General features: G+C 34.2%; 2 protein-coding genes across 3 annotated transcripts; one reads left to right on the top strand and one right to left on the bottom strand.

The window, feature by feature from the left end:
• Positions 1-456: 456 nt before the first annotated feature.
• On the top strand, positions 457-7343 carry LOC105207578 (serine/threonine-protein kinase ULK2). Its single transcript, XM_011177116.3, has 14 exons — positions 457-951; positions 1670-1762; positions 1884-1934; positions 2008-2077; positions 2204-2380; positions 2468-2702; positions 3030-3350; positions 3593-3658; positions 3808-4086; positions 4539-4792; positions 5050-5430; positions 6015-6142; positions 6311-6446; positions 6843-7343. Exons 1-14 carry the CDS (start codon positions 862-864, stop codon positions 6914-6916), a joined length of 2355 nt encoding a protein of 784 aa, XP_011175418.1. The 5' UTR covers positions 457-861; the 3' UTR covers positions 6917-7343.
• On the bottom strand, positions 7221-11547 carry LOC105207579 (translocator protein). 2 transcript variants are annotated; one of them, XM_026132283.2, is made up of 4 exons: positions 11415-11547; positions 11175-11289; positions 9195-9407; positions 7221-8274 (listed from the first exon to the last, which is right to left on the bottom strand). In XM_026132283.2, the coding sequence occupies exons 2-4, from the start codon at positions 11277-11279 to the stop codon at positions 8080-8082; spliced, it is 513 nt and encodes a 170-aa protein (XP_025988068.1). In that variant the 5' UTR covers positions 11280-11289; positions 11415-11547; the 3' UTR covers positions 7221-8079. The 2 variants fall into 2 exon arrangements, with proteins under 2 accessions (XP_025988068.1, XP_011175419.1); XM_011177117.3 differs by having other exon boundaries at positions 11366-11432.
• Positions 11548-12006: the final 459 nt, after the last annotated feature.

The raw sequence follows: 12006 nt of genomic DNA, 5'->3' as shown, positions 1-12006 counted from the left end.
AAATTGCTTGACAAGCAAGTAAAGCTTGTATCACCATATTGCAAATTATTAATCAGCCAATCAGATTAAAGTAACCAAAATCTGATTGGCTTGTCCAGTTCGCCATTCTCTTCTAATTTCTAACGAAAACTTATAAAATTTGAAAAAGTTTAAACTATTTTTTAAAAATTATAGGATAGGAAATCTTGAAAATATTTCAGAAATCACATGTATGAAAGATTTTAAGGTTGTGTTCCGAAATTCATTGAAGCACTGAAAATCTATAATTTACGTTATATCTAGATTTTCAGTATTCTGTGCGAATAACAGAACGCAATTTAAGAAAAGATGTTAACTTTCACAGTATTTCTAAAAAATTGTTCTAAAAAAGAGCTCTCGTTTGAGAGAAACTTCTATTTCTCTCAGCGACGTCACGCGCCGCGCAGGCGATTGTCGCGCCCTTTGCGACGATGTCCGACATTCCGTCGCTTCCTCGACCGTCGGACAATTGCGTCAATGCCGAGGTGGAGCGTACAATGGCGTGCGACGCGTAACAATTCGGCGGGGTAGTGTGCGGTCCCCTTCACCGCAAAGTGTCCTGTGTTTTAGGACGTATCCGATCCACCTTCTGCTCTGTCGCCTCTGCGTCGCGTTTGATTTCCTGGAGTCGGCAGCTGTAATACGACGCCACGATCGAGAACGACAATGACGGATGAGATGTAGATCCTTCGTTGGCTGTGCGACAACGTCGTATCATTTTGGAGCAGACGACGACGGGGGCCCCCCACGTATCGATCCCCGATCGCGGGCGATGCGTCCTCGTGTTGTTGGTAAACCGCGGACCTCAACACGTCGGTAGAAATCGCCCGTCGCACGAGAGAGATGGAGATCCTCGGCGACTACGAATATAATCCTAAGGACCTGATTGGCACCGGCGCCTTCGCCGTAGTCTTCAGGGGCAGGCATCGCAAAGTGAGCACCATCCATTGCCTACCTCGTGTTCCTTTTAAATAGAGATTAATTAGTCCCAATTAAAAATTACTTGAGATATATACATATATATTTTTTTTATAAATAAAAAAGATATATATATATATCTTTATAATATATATATCTTTATATATATATATGTGTGTGTGTGTGTGTGTGTGTGTGTGTGTGTGTGTGTGTGTGTGTGTGTGTGTGTGTGTGTGTGTGTGTGTGTGTGTGTGTGTATGTACTTCCACAGAAGAACATATATGTATATATGCATTTTTTTTTTAAATATATGTCAGATACATTTCTTTGTCCTGATTCCATTGTTCTAGTAGTTTCACAAGTCTCTGAAATTTCTTTATATAACTTTATCAAGATAGATAGCATAATTTCTAGAATAAAGCTTTTTCTGTAAGTACTTTGTTACTTTCAATTAATAGAAATGTAGCATCTGTTATAAGTTCTTTTATATTTTTAGTATACAATGTTTTTATTGTAATGTCCAAAAGGAGCTTTAATCTCCTTGTTTGAAATTTCTTTGTGAAATGTTTCTCATAAGATAATGCAACATCTGTTAAATTTTGACATTTTTTAATTTAATTTAAATTAATTTGTTTTTTAAATTAATTTAAATTTCTTCACTTTATTATGGAATTTTGATAATATTAACACTAAGTAATAATAATTGTATTTAGCTGCTTTTTGTATTTTGCAGAAACCAAATCTGGTAGTAGCCATCAAGAGTATCACAAAGAAAACTTTGGCTAAATCGCAAGACCTGCTGAAAAAGGAGATCAAAATCTTAAAGGTATGTCTTTTGTCTTGTAACAAATTTTGAAAATTTTATAAACAAAAGAGAGAAGAAGAAAAAAAATATGTTATAAACATTGTATATTTTTACTCCAAGTAAATTATATTTTATCTTACAGGCATTAACCAAACTACATCATGAGAATGTTGTTGCATTGTATGATTGTAAGGTGAGACCAGTGCATTTATCAAAATTATATACTATGATGAAAATATATTAATATTAAAATTAATTTGATACAGGAATCTAATCATAATGTCTTCCTGGTTATGGAGTATTGTAATGGTGGAGATTTGGGAGATTATTTAAATGGTGAGCAAACATCTAAAAAAAAAGAAAAAAATATACAGTTGAATCAAATAAAAAAAAAGCCAATGATATTTTAATTATAGAATAAAAAGATTTTACATATGTGAATAATTCGCATTTTTCTAATAGCAAAAGGTACTCTTTCCGAGGATACTATCAGGCTGTTTCTCAAACAGTTAGTCCGTGCGATGAAAGTACTTCATGCTAAAGGAATAGTCCACAGAGATCTTAAGCCACAGAATATCTTATTAAATCACAACTGTGGTAAAGCCTGTCCACAACCACATGAGATAACATTAAAGATAGGTAAGAGCATTTCTATATCTTTATTTGACTTGATTCTCTTGATTTTTCTATTAATAAATAATATTAATGCGTTTCTTTTTGTTTCAGCGGATTTTGGCTTTGCTAGGTTTCTGCAGGAGGGCGTGATGGCCGCGACTTTATGTGGATCGCCGATGTACATGGCGCCTGAAGTCATTATGTCTCTTCAATATGACGCTAAGGCGGATCTGTGGTCCGTTGGAACTATATTATACCAGTGTCTAACTGGGAAAGCGCCACATCCTGCAAATAATCCTCATGCACTCAAGTCAATCTATGAGAACACTGTCAATCTTGTTCCTAGGTATAGAGATGCGTAATGTTTAACAAGTTTTTTTATCCTCTTTCAATACATGCTAGTATATTTAATTTACATTGAAATTAAAAAGTGTATGAGGAAAAAGATCTGAATTATAAATCGAAATGCTTTTTTATAAAATTTGTTTTTTTATTTTTATACACTTTTTTATTGTATTTTGATTTATATTTTACTCATATTGGTTTTTCTTCTGTCTTTGAATTTTTAAATTTGATTTTTTTCAAAATTCTTAATTTTTTTAGTTTACATAATAAAATTATAGCAGAAAAAAGATAATACATAAAACATATAATATTATGTCTTTTCTTTTAGTATACCGCCTGGAACATCAACTGAGTTGACAAATCTCCTGATGGGCCTGTTGAGGCGCGAAGCGACCGACCGCATGGATTTCGATCAGTTCTTTGGTCACCCATTCCTCACTGGTGTCCGAGAGAGTCCAAGTCCAAGCCCCGTACCTACCGAACTGCCGGCGTCTCCGGGAACGATGGCGATTCCGATCGAAGAAGGAACACCAATTATCAACAGATCGGAGCCCGAGACGACGGAAACTCCTTGTTCCAGTCCTGAGGATGACTTTGTTCTTGTACCGAGTGACATCAGTAGCGATACTGACAATAATCTGCCAGTCAAGTAAGTACATATTAAGTGGCGGTCTGAAAGAAACAAATACAAGATAAAGTAAAAGTTATGAAAAATGTTGATAATAATCAGGACAAATTTTGGCTGAAATATTCTCTACAAAACTGAATTTTTAATCTTCAAATATTTTCACATCTACTTTATGTTTACTTGTGTTAGTTAGGTATAAAATATTTTATTAGTCTGTAATCATATCTTTATGTCTATTATATATTCATCTAATGTTTTTCCAGGTATACCAAACAAGTGAGTAGGGAAGCTGTTAGTCCCCCTCGGCCGTGCTTATCGAAATTGGGCGAGTACGTGATATTTTATTGCTTTTTAGATATACCAGTTTATGTAATTTAAATAATTTTTTTTCAAACTTTTTAGACATCAAATTGATTATAACTATTTTAGCGTCTTATATATTATCGTATTTGTTATTTTTTTTTCATTTATCCATTAGATATACCAGACAGACAAGTAGAGAAGCCATCAGTCCACCTAGACCATGTTACCTGCCAATCTCTGAGCCGATTCCCGTTCCATGCCAACGAAATGCGATTCAACAACCGTCGCAGTCTCCTTTGACGAATGCCGCCCGTTCCGGTGGCAGCAGCGTGCCCCGCTCACAACCGATTAGTATGAAACGCAGCGTGGACTCCCATAGAAGTCATCCACCAGACATTGGCTCCCTTAGTCCACCTAGCGTACAGTTTGTCATTGGCACTCCGCCCGGCAGAAGGTATGTTCTTGAACCAATTCAAGATATAAAAAACTTTCTCTTCCTTCCTTTTTGTAAGTTTCTAAATAATCTAAATTGTATAATTCTATCTTTCTCAAATTAAAATAAAATGAAAGATTTAAAAAAAGAAAAAAAGAGAAGTAATTTTTATTAATCAAAATTGTATGCGAGCGCGCGCGTGCGCGCGTGTGTGTATGTGTATATTAACGAAATTTACTTAAACAAATCTTTATTTATCCTGTTCAGCTTTTTATTTAGTTACACTTTGTTCGCTATCGATGGGACAAATCAATCGGTGAATCCATGGTGTAACAACAATCTATTAATCTCGAGTTGTATGATATCAAAATTGATTTTTTTTTTTATTAAAGGTCCAGATTTTTGGAAATTTATGTGGAATTATTAAAATATCCAATAAAATAAAGGACTAAAGCAAATTTGTCAACAATTAGGTTGAGCGAGACTCCGCCGCCGCCTAACACATGGCAAGTCAGCCCCGTGGCGAGACATTCGCACACGCCGAGCGGAACCTCGCCATTGCGCCGATCTACGGGCAATAACAGCGCGTCCTCACCGTTGCTTACGGGTCCGCTGGCAGTGCTTGGTTCACCTACTTCACGAGCTTTTCAAGACAACAACAACACTCTCAGGCATTCACCTGTCATACCCTTCGGCACGAGGGCCGTTACTCTTCCGGAAATATCTGGTAATTTTTGGCCATAATAAATGGTTTTTATTAAAATCTTAAGTCTAATGTTGGAGTAATGTATTGGAATTTGCGGAATACTATCATAGAAATACCGTAGTAATAGCCATTAACTTTTAATTCTAACGTCTTTTCTTAATTAACATTCTGTTCCTCAAAAGTATATCATATATTATATAAATACGAAAAGATAATTGTCTTTATATTTTATCTATATATAATTTAATAACCATGTTAATTATTCATCCCATCTGTAGAAGCCGGTAGTTTTCAAAGTCTCTTTCCGGACATGCCGACGACAATCGATGATCGTCCATTAACGTTCATCGCGCCGGAACTACCAGAGGAGACACTCATGGAACGTGAACATAACGAGATTCTGGCCAAGTTGAATTTTGTTGTGGCATTGTGCGAATGCGTGTGCGAAGTTGCCAGATCCAGAGCTGGTCCGCTCGGCAATATTGAACAACCGGCGCCTCTTGGTAGTATCGAACAAGCTGGTAATGCGGCCACCAGGAAACGTGCCGAACAGGTCATCCTTCTGGTACGAGCTCTTCAGTGGCTCAGCTCCGGCCTGAGTCTAGCCACTCAAGAACTCAAAGCTGGAAGGCTACAACCGACAGCTACTGTGAAGGATGGTAAAGTTTTTTTTATTATATTTAATACACATTATTGTATAAGTTTAATAGATTCTCATTTTTCAAGTGAATTTTAGAAAAAGATGGATTGGAATCTCGTCATTTCTTCACTCCTCATCGCAGTTTATTATTTTTAACATTAAATATCCAATAGTAGAACACATTCAATGCATAAATTCTATATTTTGATTTAAAAAATTTTTTTAATTTTGAATTGAATTCTAGGATTTAGATCTAAACTTGAAACAGAATCTCAGGATCTTAAAAATTTTTTAAATATTCCTAAAAATTTTAACATTTTTTTTTTTTTTTAGAGTAAAATTCAAACACAATTGAATGCAATGTTAAAATTTCATTACTTTTTTTTTCCAAAATATAATTAATGAAAAATATTCTCTACAGAAATATTGAATTGTTTGAAAAGTTTGTTTCAAATTTTTTTTGTAATCTGTAAATTCAGAGCGCAATCTTGCGACAACACCATTTTTTATATATACATATATGATTCATATAAATTTTGAAGCTGCAATATATGTGTGAGTTACATATAAACTATATTTAAATTAAAACGCTCTTTTTTGTAGTTGTCAGTACCATGAACGACAAATTCAAGTCATGCTTGACAGAATGCAAGCAGTTGAATAGTGCGGGGCTTCTTCGTCAAACAGGAGCCACAGCAGACAAGATACTATATAATCATGCGATTCACATGGTACCGAAATAACTCTTAATATTTTTTTTTTAGTTACGCTTATCATCTCTGATTTCTTTATCTAGACACTGAATATACATCTATATATTTTTAGCCATTAAAAAACGAACGCATTGTCGGCATTTATCTGTATGTACCGAAATATTTGATATGATTATACTTTTACAGTGTCAGTCAGCAGCATTGGACGAACTGTTTGGAAAAGGTGGTGAATGTTTCCAGCGATATCACACGGCACAGATATTATTGCATTCGTTAGCGCAGCATGTCAGTCATAGCCAAGACCGAGCTCTGCTTATTAAATGTACGTAATAATTGATCTTTACCGAATTGTAACTAAATCTGTTCTTTTTTTTTATTTTTATTTTTTAAATGATTTTGAGAGATTTTAAAAAGATATCTTTGCTAGTAATAAAAATACTTTGGTTATTTCTTGTGACTTATATAATTATTTTTAGCTTACATTTAAAATTATTTTCGATATGAAAACATCTTGGCACATTACTATTTATTTAATATTTATTTGTCAATTTATTAATTGCATCTATTCACACAAATAACAAATATTGATTAACAAATATTCATTAAGACTCTTTTTTGTTCATTTATAATTAAAAATAAAATAATTAGATTGTTTCGCTAACATAATTTTTATTCGATTCTATTATTCACAATGATCACGATTTGTTTTTGATTTCAGACAAAGAGGCAGTAGAAAAGCGACTGTATGTGCTACAACAGCAAGGCTACATTTACGCAACAGAACCTACGTAGCGCTTGTGAAATACGGCAGCTGAATGCGGCGACGACAGCCGCCTAAAAGAGATCCCGCCCGAGCAGCCGCCCGTATCATCATACTCGCTCTTGTGTAATATATTCTGCCCTATTCTGTACAAAAGGCAAGATGCCGAGATTGCAGCTTCAAGCGGAGGCGGGAGTGCTTAAAATTCGCGGCTGACATTATTTTAACGAGGCTAACTAATTCGAAAGAAGGCTCCGTAGTTCCACGAGGAGTAGACAGAGGAAAATGAAAGTCTCCTGTCCACACAATCCTGTCCCCCATCCATCCTTCTTCAGGTTACTTTATATGATTTATTAAAGCTTAGTACAATTAAGATATTACACTGTATAATGTACGTACACGTGGTCGATAGCTAATCTTTATTTCGTATATCGATTAATAAACATATGTGTATACTAACGGCGTTGTGCGTTAAATGCAAAGGCACATCTCGTTGAACCCGACGACTGCGATGGTCCATAACGATAATGACGATTGCACGAAAGTATGATGAATGATGGGCACTCAATTATCTCAATTTCATTAAAACTAAGAAAATAACAGCCAAATTGATAAGCTAAGCTTATCTATGCAAAAATATCAAGTTTTTCAACGCCTTTGAATAACGAGTATTTTCGCACGTCATCCTTTTTTTAAAAATAACTTTACATGAAAAAGAGGAAAGAAAACATTGCTACAAAGTATTTCCTTTGATATGAATGCGTATTCCTTACATTAAGAATGTGTTCCATTTCACACATAATATGCATGATCGCTTATTCTTATTGTTCACTGAATATTAAACAAAGATGAATAATGCATAATGCGTATTATGCGTAAAACGGAATGCACTCTAATATAAATAAAGTAAAAAAGCAATAGATTTTCTGACAGAAATACTTTGCGGTGATATTCCTTTTTTTAACGCTTTCATAAGCTATCTCTTTTAACAGAGATATATGCGAATACTCGATTTTTATATACTCAAATCTCTGATTCAAAGTACTCGTTAAGCCCACCATTAGCATTAGTCTCGTGAGGAATGCTTTTTTGACACCAAAAGCTGTCTTTCTAAACAGACATTTACAGTACACCACTGTGTTTCCGCGTCTCTCTATTTTTCCCTTTCTGTATTCGTTTTACTATGTAAATGTCCTTAATTTTTCTTTCCCTCGGCTTTCTCATCAGGGAGCTGTTTGTTGTCCCGGTAGAGGACGTAATTGAACGCCACGGCAAAAGCATTAAACACGACGTAGGGGATGATGAGATAACCGGCAGTAGGATTGACGCGGTAGAATACAATCCCGACCGCTGCCGTAGAGACCCACATCGTCGCAATTTCGTAGAGAGCCTGTGTATGGATGTAAAACGGTAGTCTTAGGGGTCGATTCTGTAATCTTAACGATGTTATGGTATCATTGCGCAGCTATTACGTGATACAAAAAATCTGCACAACGATATCATAACGACATCGTTAAGGTTACGGAATCAACTCCTAAATCACATTTTTGACCGAAATGGAGTTTCATAAGATTGCTCCGAAAGCATTTAATGATGTCTCGCTCTACCTTTGATTAATGCAAAAGTGATCTATAAAAGCATGTCAAAAATCTATTAAACATACACATGCTCGATCCTTTCTTATTATAGAGATTCAGTTGAAAAGACACTGGAAATAATTATATAAAATTTATTTTTTAGCATATCAACAAAGTGCATTTTTCCAATCAAACGTGAGTTTACGAAAGTTAGTTGTAATCATATTCAAAGCAATCCTCAAACTCACTTCGGTCTAAAATCATTGTAGATTTGGTTGTGGAATTGTTCGAGTGATTCGTGCATTGATAGAAGTTTGTTTCTTCCAAACTGTCTTAATTAAAAGAAACTATTATATTCTAATAATAAAAATTACATATTATACAAGATATTAAAAAATTCTGTTTAATTATTTAATTACGTAACTTTTATTTAGATATATGAATTTAAGTCAGTTTGAAAAGATACAAACTTTTATTATCATCTGAACTGAAAAAGAAATTAATTTCTAATTTCTTCCTGTTTAATAGTCATGTTTATTCGCGAATAATAAGATTATTCTTAAGCGATACGAATCTCGAAAGGATTTATCTCGACTATAGATATCTTCCAATATAATTAATATAGCGATAATTATTTATGATGATAAAATTACACGAAGGACACTCGAACGCTCCCAGAGATTTGCGATCAATGTATGTGTGTTGCACGTGCGTGTGTAATCAGATGTAATACCCATTTTATGTTGTGAGTCCCGAAGAATAGCGGCGTCCACGTCCAGTTGAGGGCGAGATTAAGGCCATAGACACTGAGCGGTACGGCCGCTCCCTCGAAACCACCCCCGTCACGCCATACGAGATACGACGAGTAGCCCATTGTACAGTAGAGAGTGGTCCACACAGGCGCATATACCCAATTCGGCGGGATAATTTTCGACTTTTTCAGCGACTGGAATGAGTGTGAAACGGATTTAGAACGGCGGACACATCTATACGTACAAAAGCGATATATTACGTGTTATTATATCACTAGCGGTAAGGTGTAATTTATTGTAAAACACTTGAGCATTATATTTCCGCGATTGACGGTAGATAGAAGCGCTGCTTGATCGCTCTTTAGTTAAGTCTTTCTCCCTCTCACACGAAAAGAGATTTTGTGTAAGCGAAATAAAAGTATCCCGATATAACGTATCGGTACTTACTTTACGATATAAATATCCAAAGGAAACAGCAAAAAGATTTTTAGTGCTAATCTCTTGAATATTTGAAAAACCTGTCTTTTTTTACGTATCATTTAAAACGATACTTGCGAACAGAAATCATGGACTGCCTTTGATCAGTAATTATATAAGCATAATCAATTACAGATTTATAGTCATACATCGTGATCAAGTTTTTTGTAGTGATTCATGAATCTCCATTTGAATTGTTTGAGTATTTGTCATTAGTGATCGATATTCATAGCCACTCGATCTTTATTTATTACATCGAATAATTATTTAAACAAAGCTTTAAATTGCATTTAAAATTGCTAATAAGACCCTATATGGCTTGACTGAATCTTTATTACTTGTATTGCAATAAGTATAAATTTTAGGATACATGTTTAAAACCTTTCCTTTTATTTATAGATGGATGAGCTTCAAAAAGTTCCTTTTTTTTGAAAAACTTTGTACATATGAAGATACAAAAGAAGACATCGAGATAATAGAAAACATGTTATCCATGAGAAAAGGTATATTAAAATTACTTTTTTGAACGAGAGATTGTACGAGGACTATGAAATCTTAATCAAACTGACAGATAATTATACGGAAAGAACGGTTTCATTAAAGTATTTAAAAATTTAACTGGATGCAGATCTGAAAATAATTTTGTTAGATCATCAAATAATTATGTAGAATGCTCAAACTGATTGCTAGAATGTCAAATATTTGCAGCATTGCTCATTATACTTAAACGTTGTTCGAAATTATTTTAATAGCTCGATAAAATTATGTTTAGCTCTGTATCCAACTAAATTTTTAGATACTCTAGTAAAACCATTTTTTTCCGTGTAGAGATTTATGACTGATTTATTGTAATTACTGATTATGAATACAATCTTCATACAAATATTTTGGATCTTTTATCTGGAGTTTGCATTTGTGTGTCTCGCACGTTATGAATGCAATTGTAATTATAAGGATAAATATGCAACTTTAAGTTATTATGATCACGTTTATAAATAACGTACAATTATAAAAAATTAGATTAAATATGTGCAGTTATAATCATTTCTAATATAAATAATGCATAATATTATATATTTATTATATACGTTAAAATTATAATTGTAATTATAAACTATTATAATTATAAATATCAGATTATAAAGAAATATAATTGCAAGTAATTATAAAAATAATAATATTGCAGTAATAATTTTCATTATAAAGATGTTTGAGGTTGGCTCCAATTTTTTATACTGAAGCAAAGTGGAAATCAAATGATCCGGGTAGCACCACGTTACACCTTGCGAATCACTCTTGTATCGATTCGCGTATATCGCAGACGACCTTCGCCTACAAACACTTTCGCGGTTTTATATTTAGATTCCGCAGAAAAAGCGCATAACGAAACGTAATATTCTTCTAATCAAATTCTCTTAATTACACACGATGCATCATGTGATAACGTGGTAATCTCGCCGACTTGCAATGCATGATCTCCTCACCTCGTACCAGCTCATATTCTTTTTAGTGATGTAGCCGCCTACGAAGCCACCGATGTTAGGACAAACCGTCGCCGTCAGCAGGGGCCAATTGATCTTCACCGGCATTTTGGCTCTCCTGAAAAGAATGCGCGTCTGTCGATCTCCTGAATGTACAGATAGTAGAATATAATAGAATGTGCGAAGTCACGCACGACATGCACACTCGTGAAGAACGTCGATAAGCGGACTGGTTGAGTTTACCTAAGCACGTCGTAGATTGCAATGACTAAACTATTGCTTTTCCAGACAGTGACGTAACTATAGTCTCCGGTTGATGTTAGCTAACTCTCCTTCTTTTATTGTATGCTATTCTGTGTACAAGCTGATTTCTTTGCCGAGAAAGCATTTGAATCATTCCACCAAATATATAAATTCTTTAAATCTCTAGAAGTTGATGTACCGTTCATTGATTCATCGATCATACGAACACTTATCATTTAACAGAAAAATAGCAGCTTTGGAATTTTTCAGATAAAATCGAAATTATAGTGAAGAAAAGGAAATAGGAAAATGAGAATTTTTTAATCAGGTCGATGTGCATGGATTACTCCTCTACTAAATTTATTATAAGACATACAGTTACGAAAGTAACTGTCTGAACACAGAATATAGAAGTTTATTTTATGCTACAAATTCATTCATTTTAATTTTTTAGGGAACTCAATTAGAAGTAAAAACTCTTGTCAGTGATACTTCTACAATAATTTGTAATATATATAAAATAAGCTTACATTATTTTGTGCGTCTGGACAATTAGTTTCATAATTATATATAAAATTATCTTGTATATTTA

This window comes from Solenopsis invicta, chromosome 14 (genome assembly GCF_016802725.1).
Source record: "Solenopsis invicta isolate M01_SB chromosome 14, UNIL_Sinv_3.0, whole genome shotgun sequence".
Classification (NCBI taxonomy): Eukaryota; Metazoa; Arthropoda; class Insecta; order Hymenoptera; family Formicidae; genus Solenopsis; species Solenopsis invicta.
This window is presented reverse-complemented; position numbering and strand designations above follow the sequence as displayed.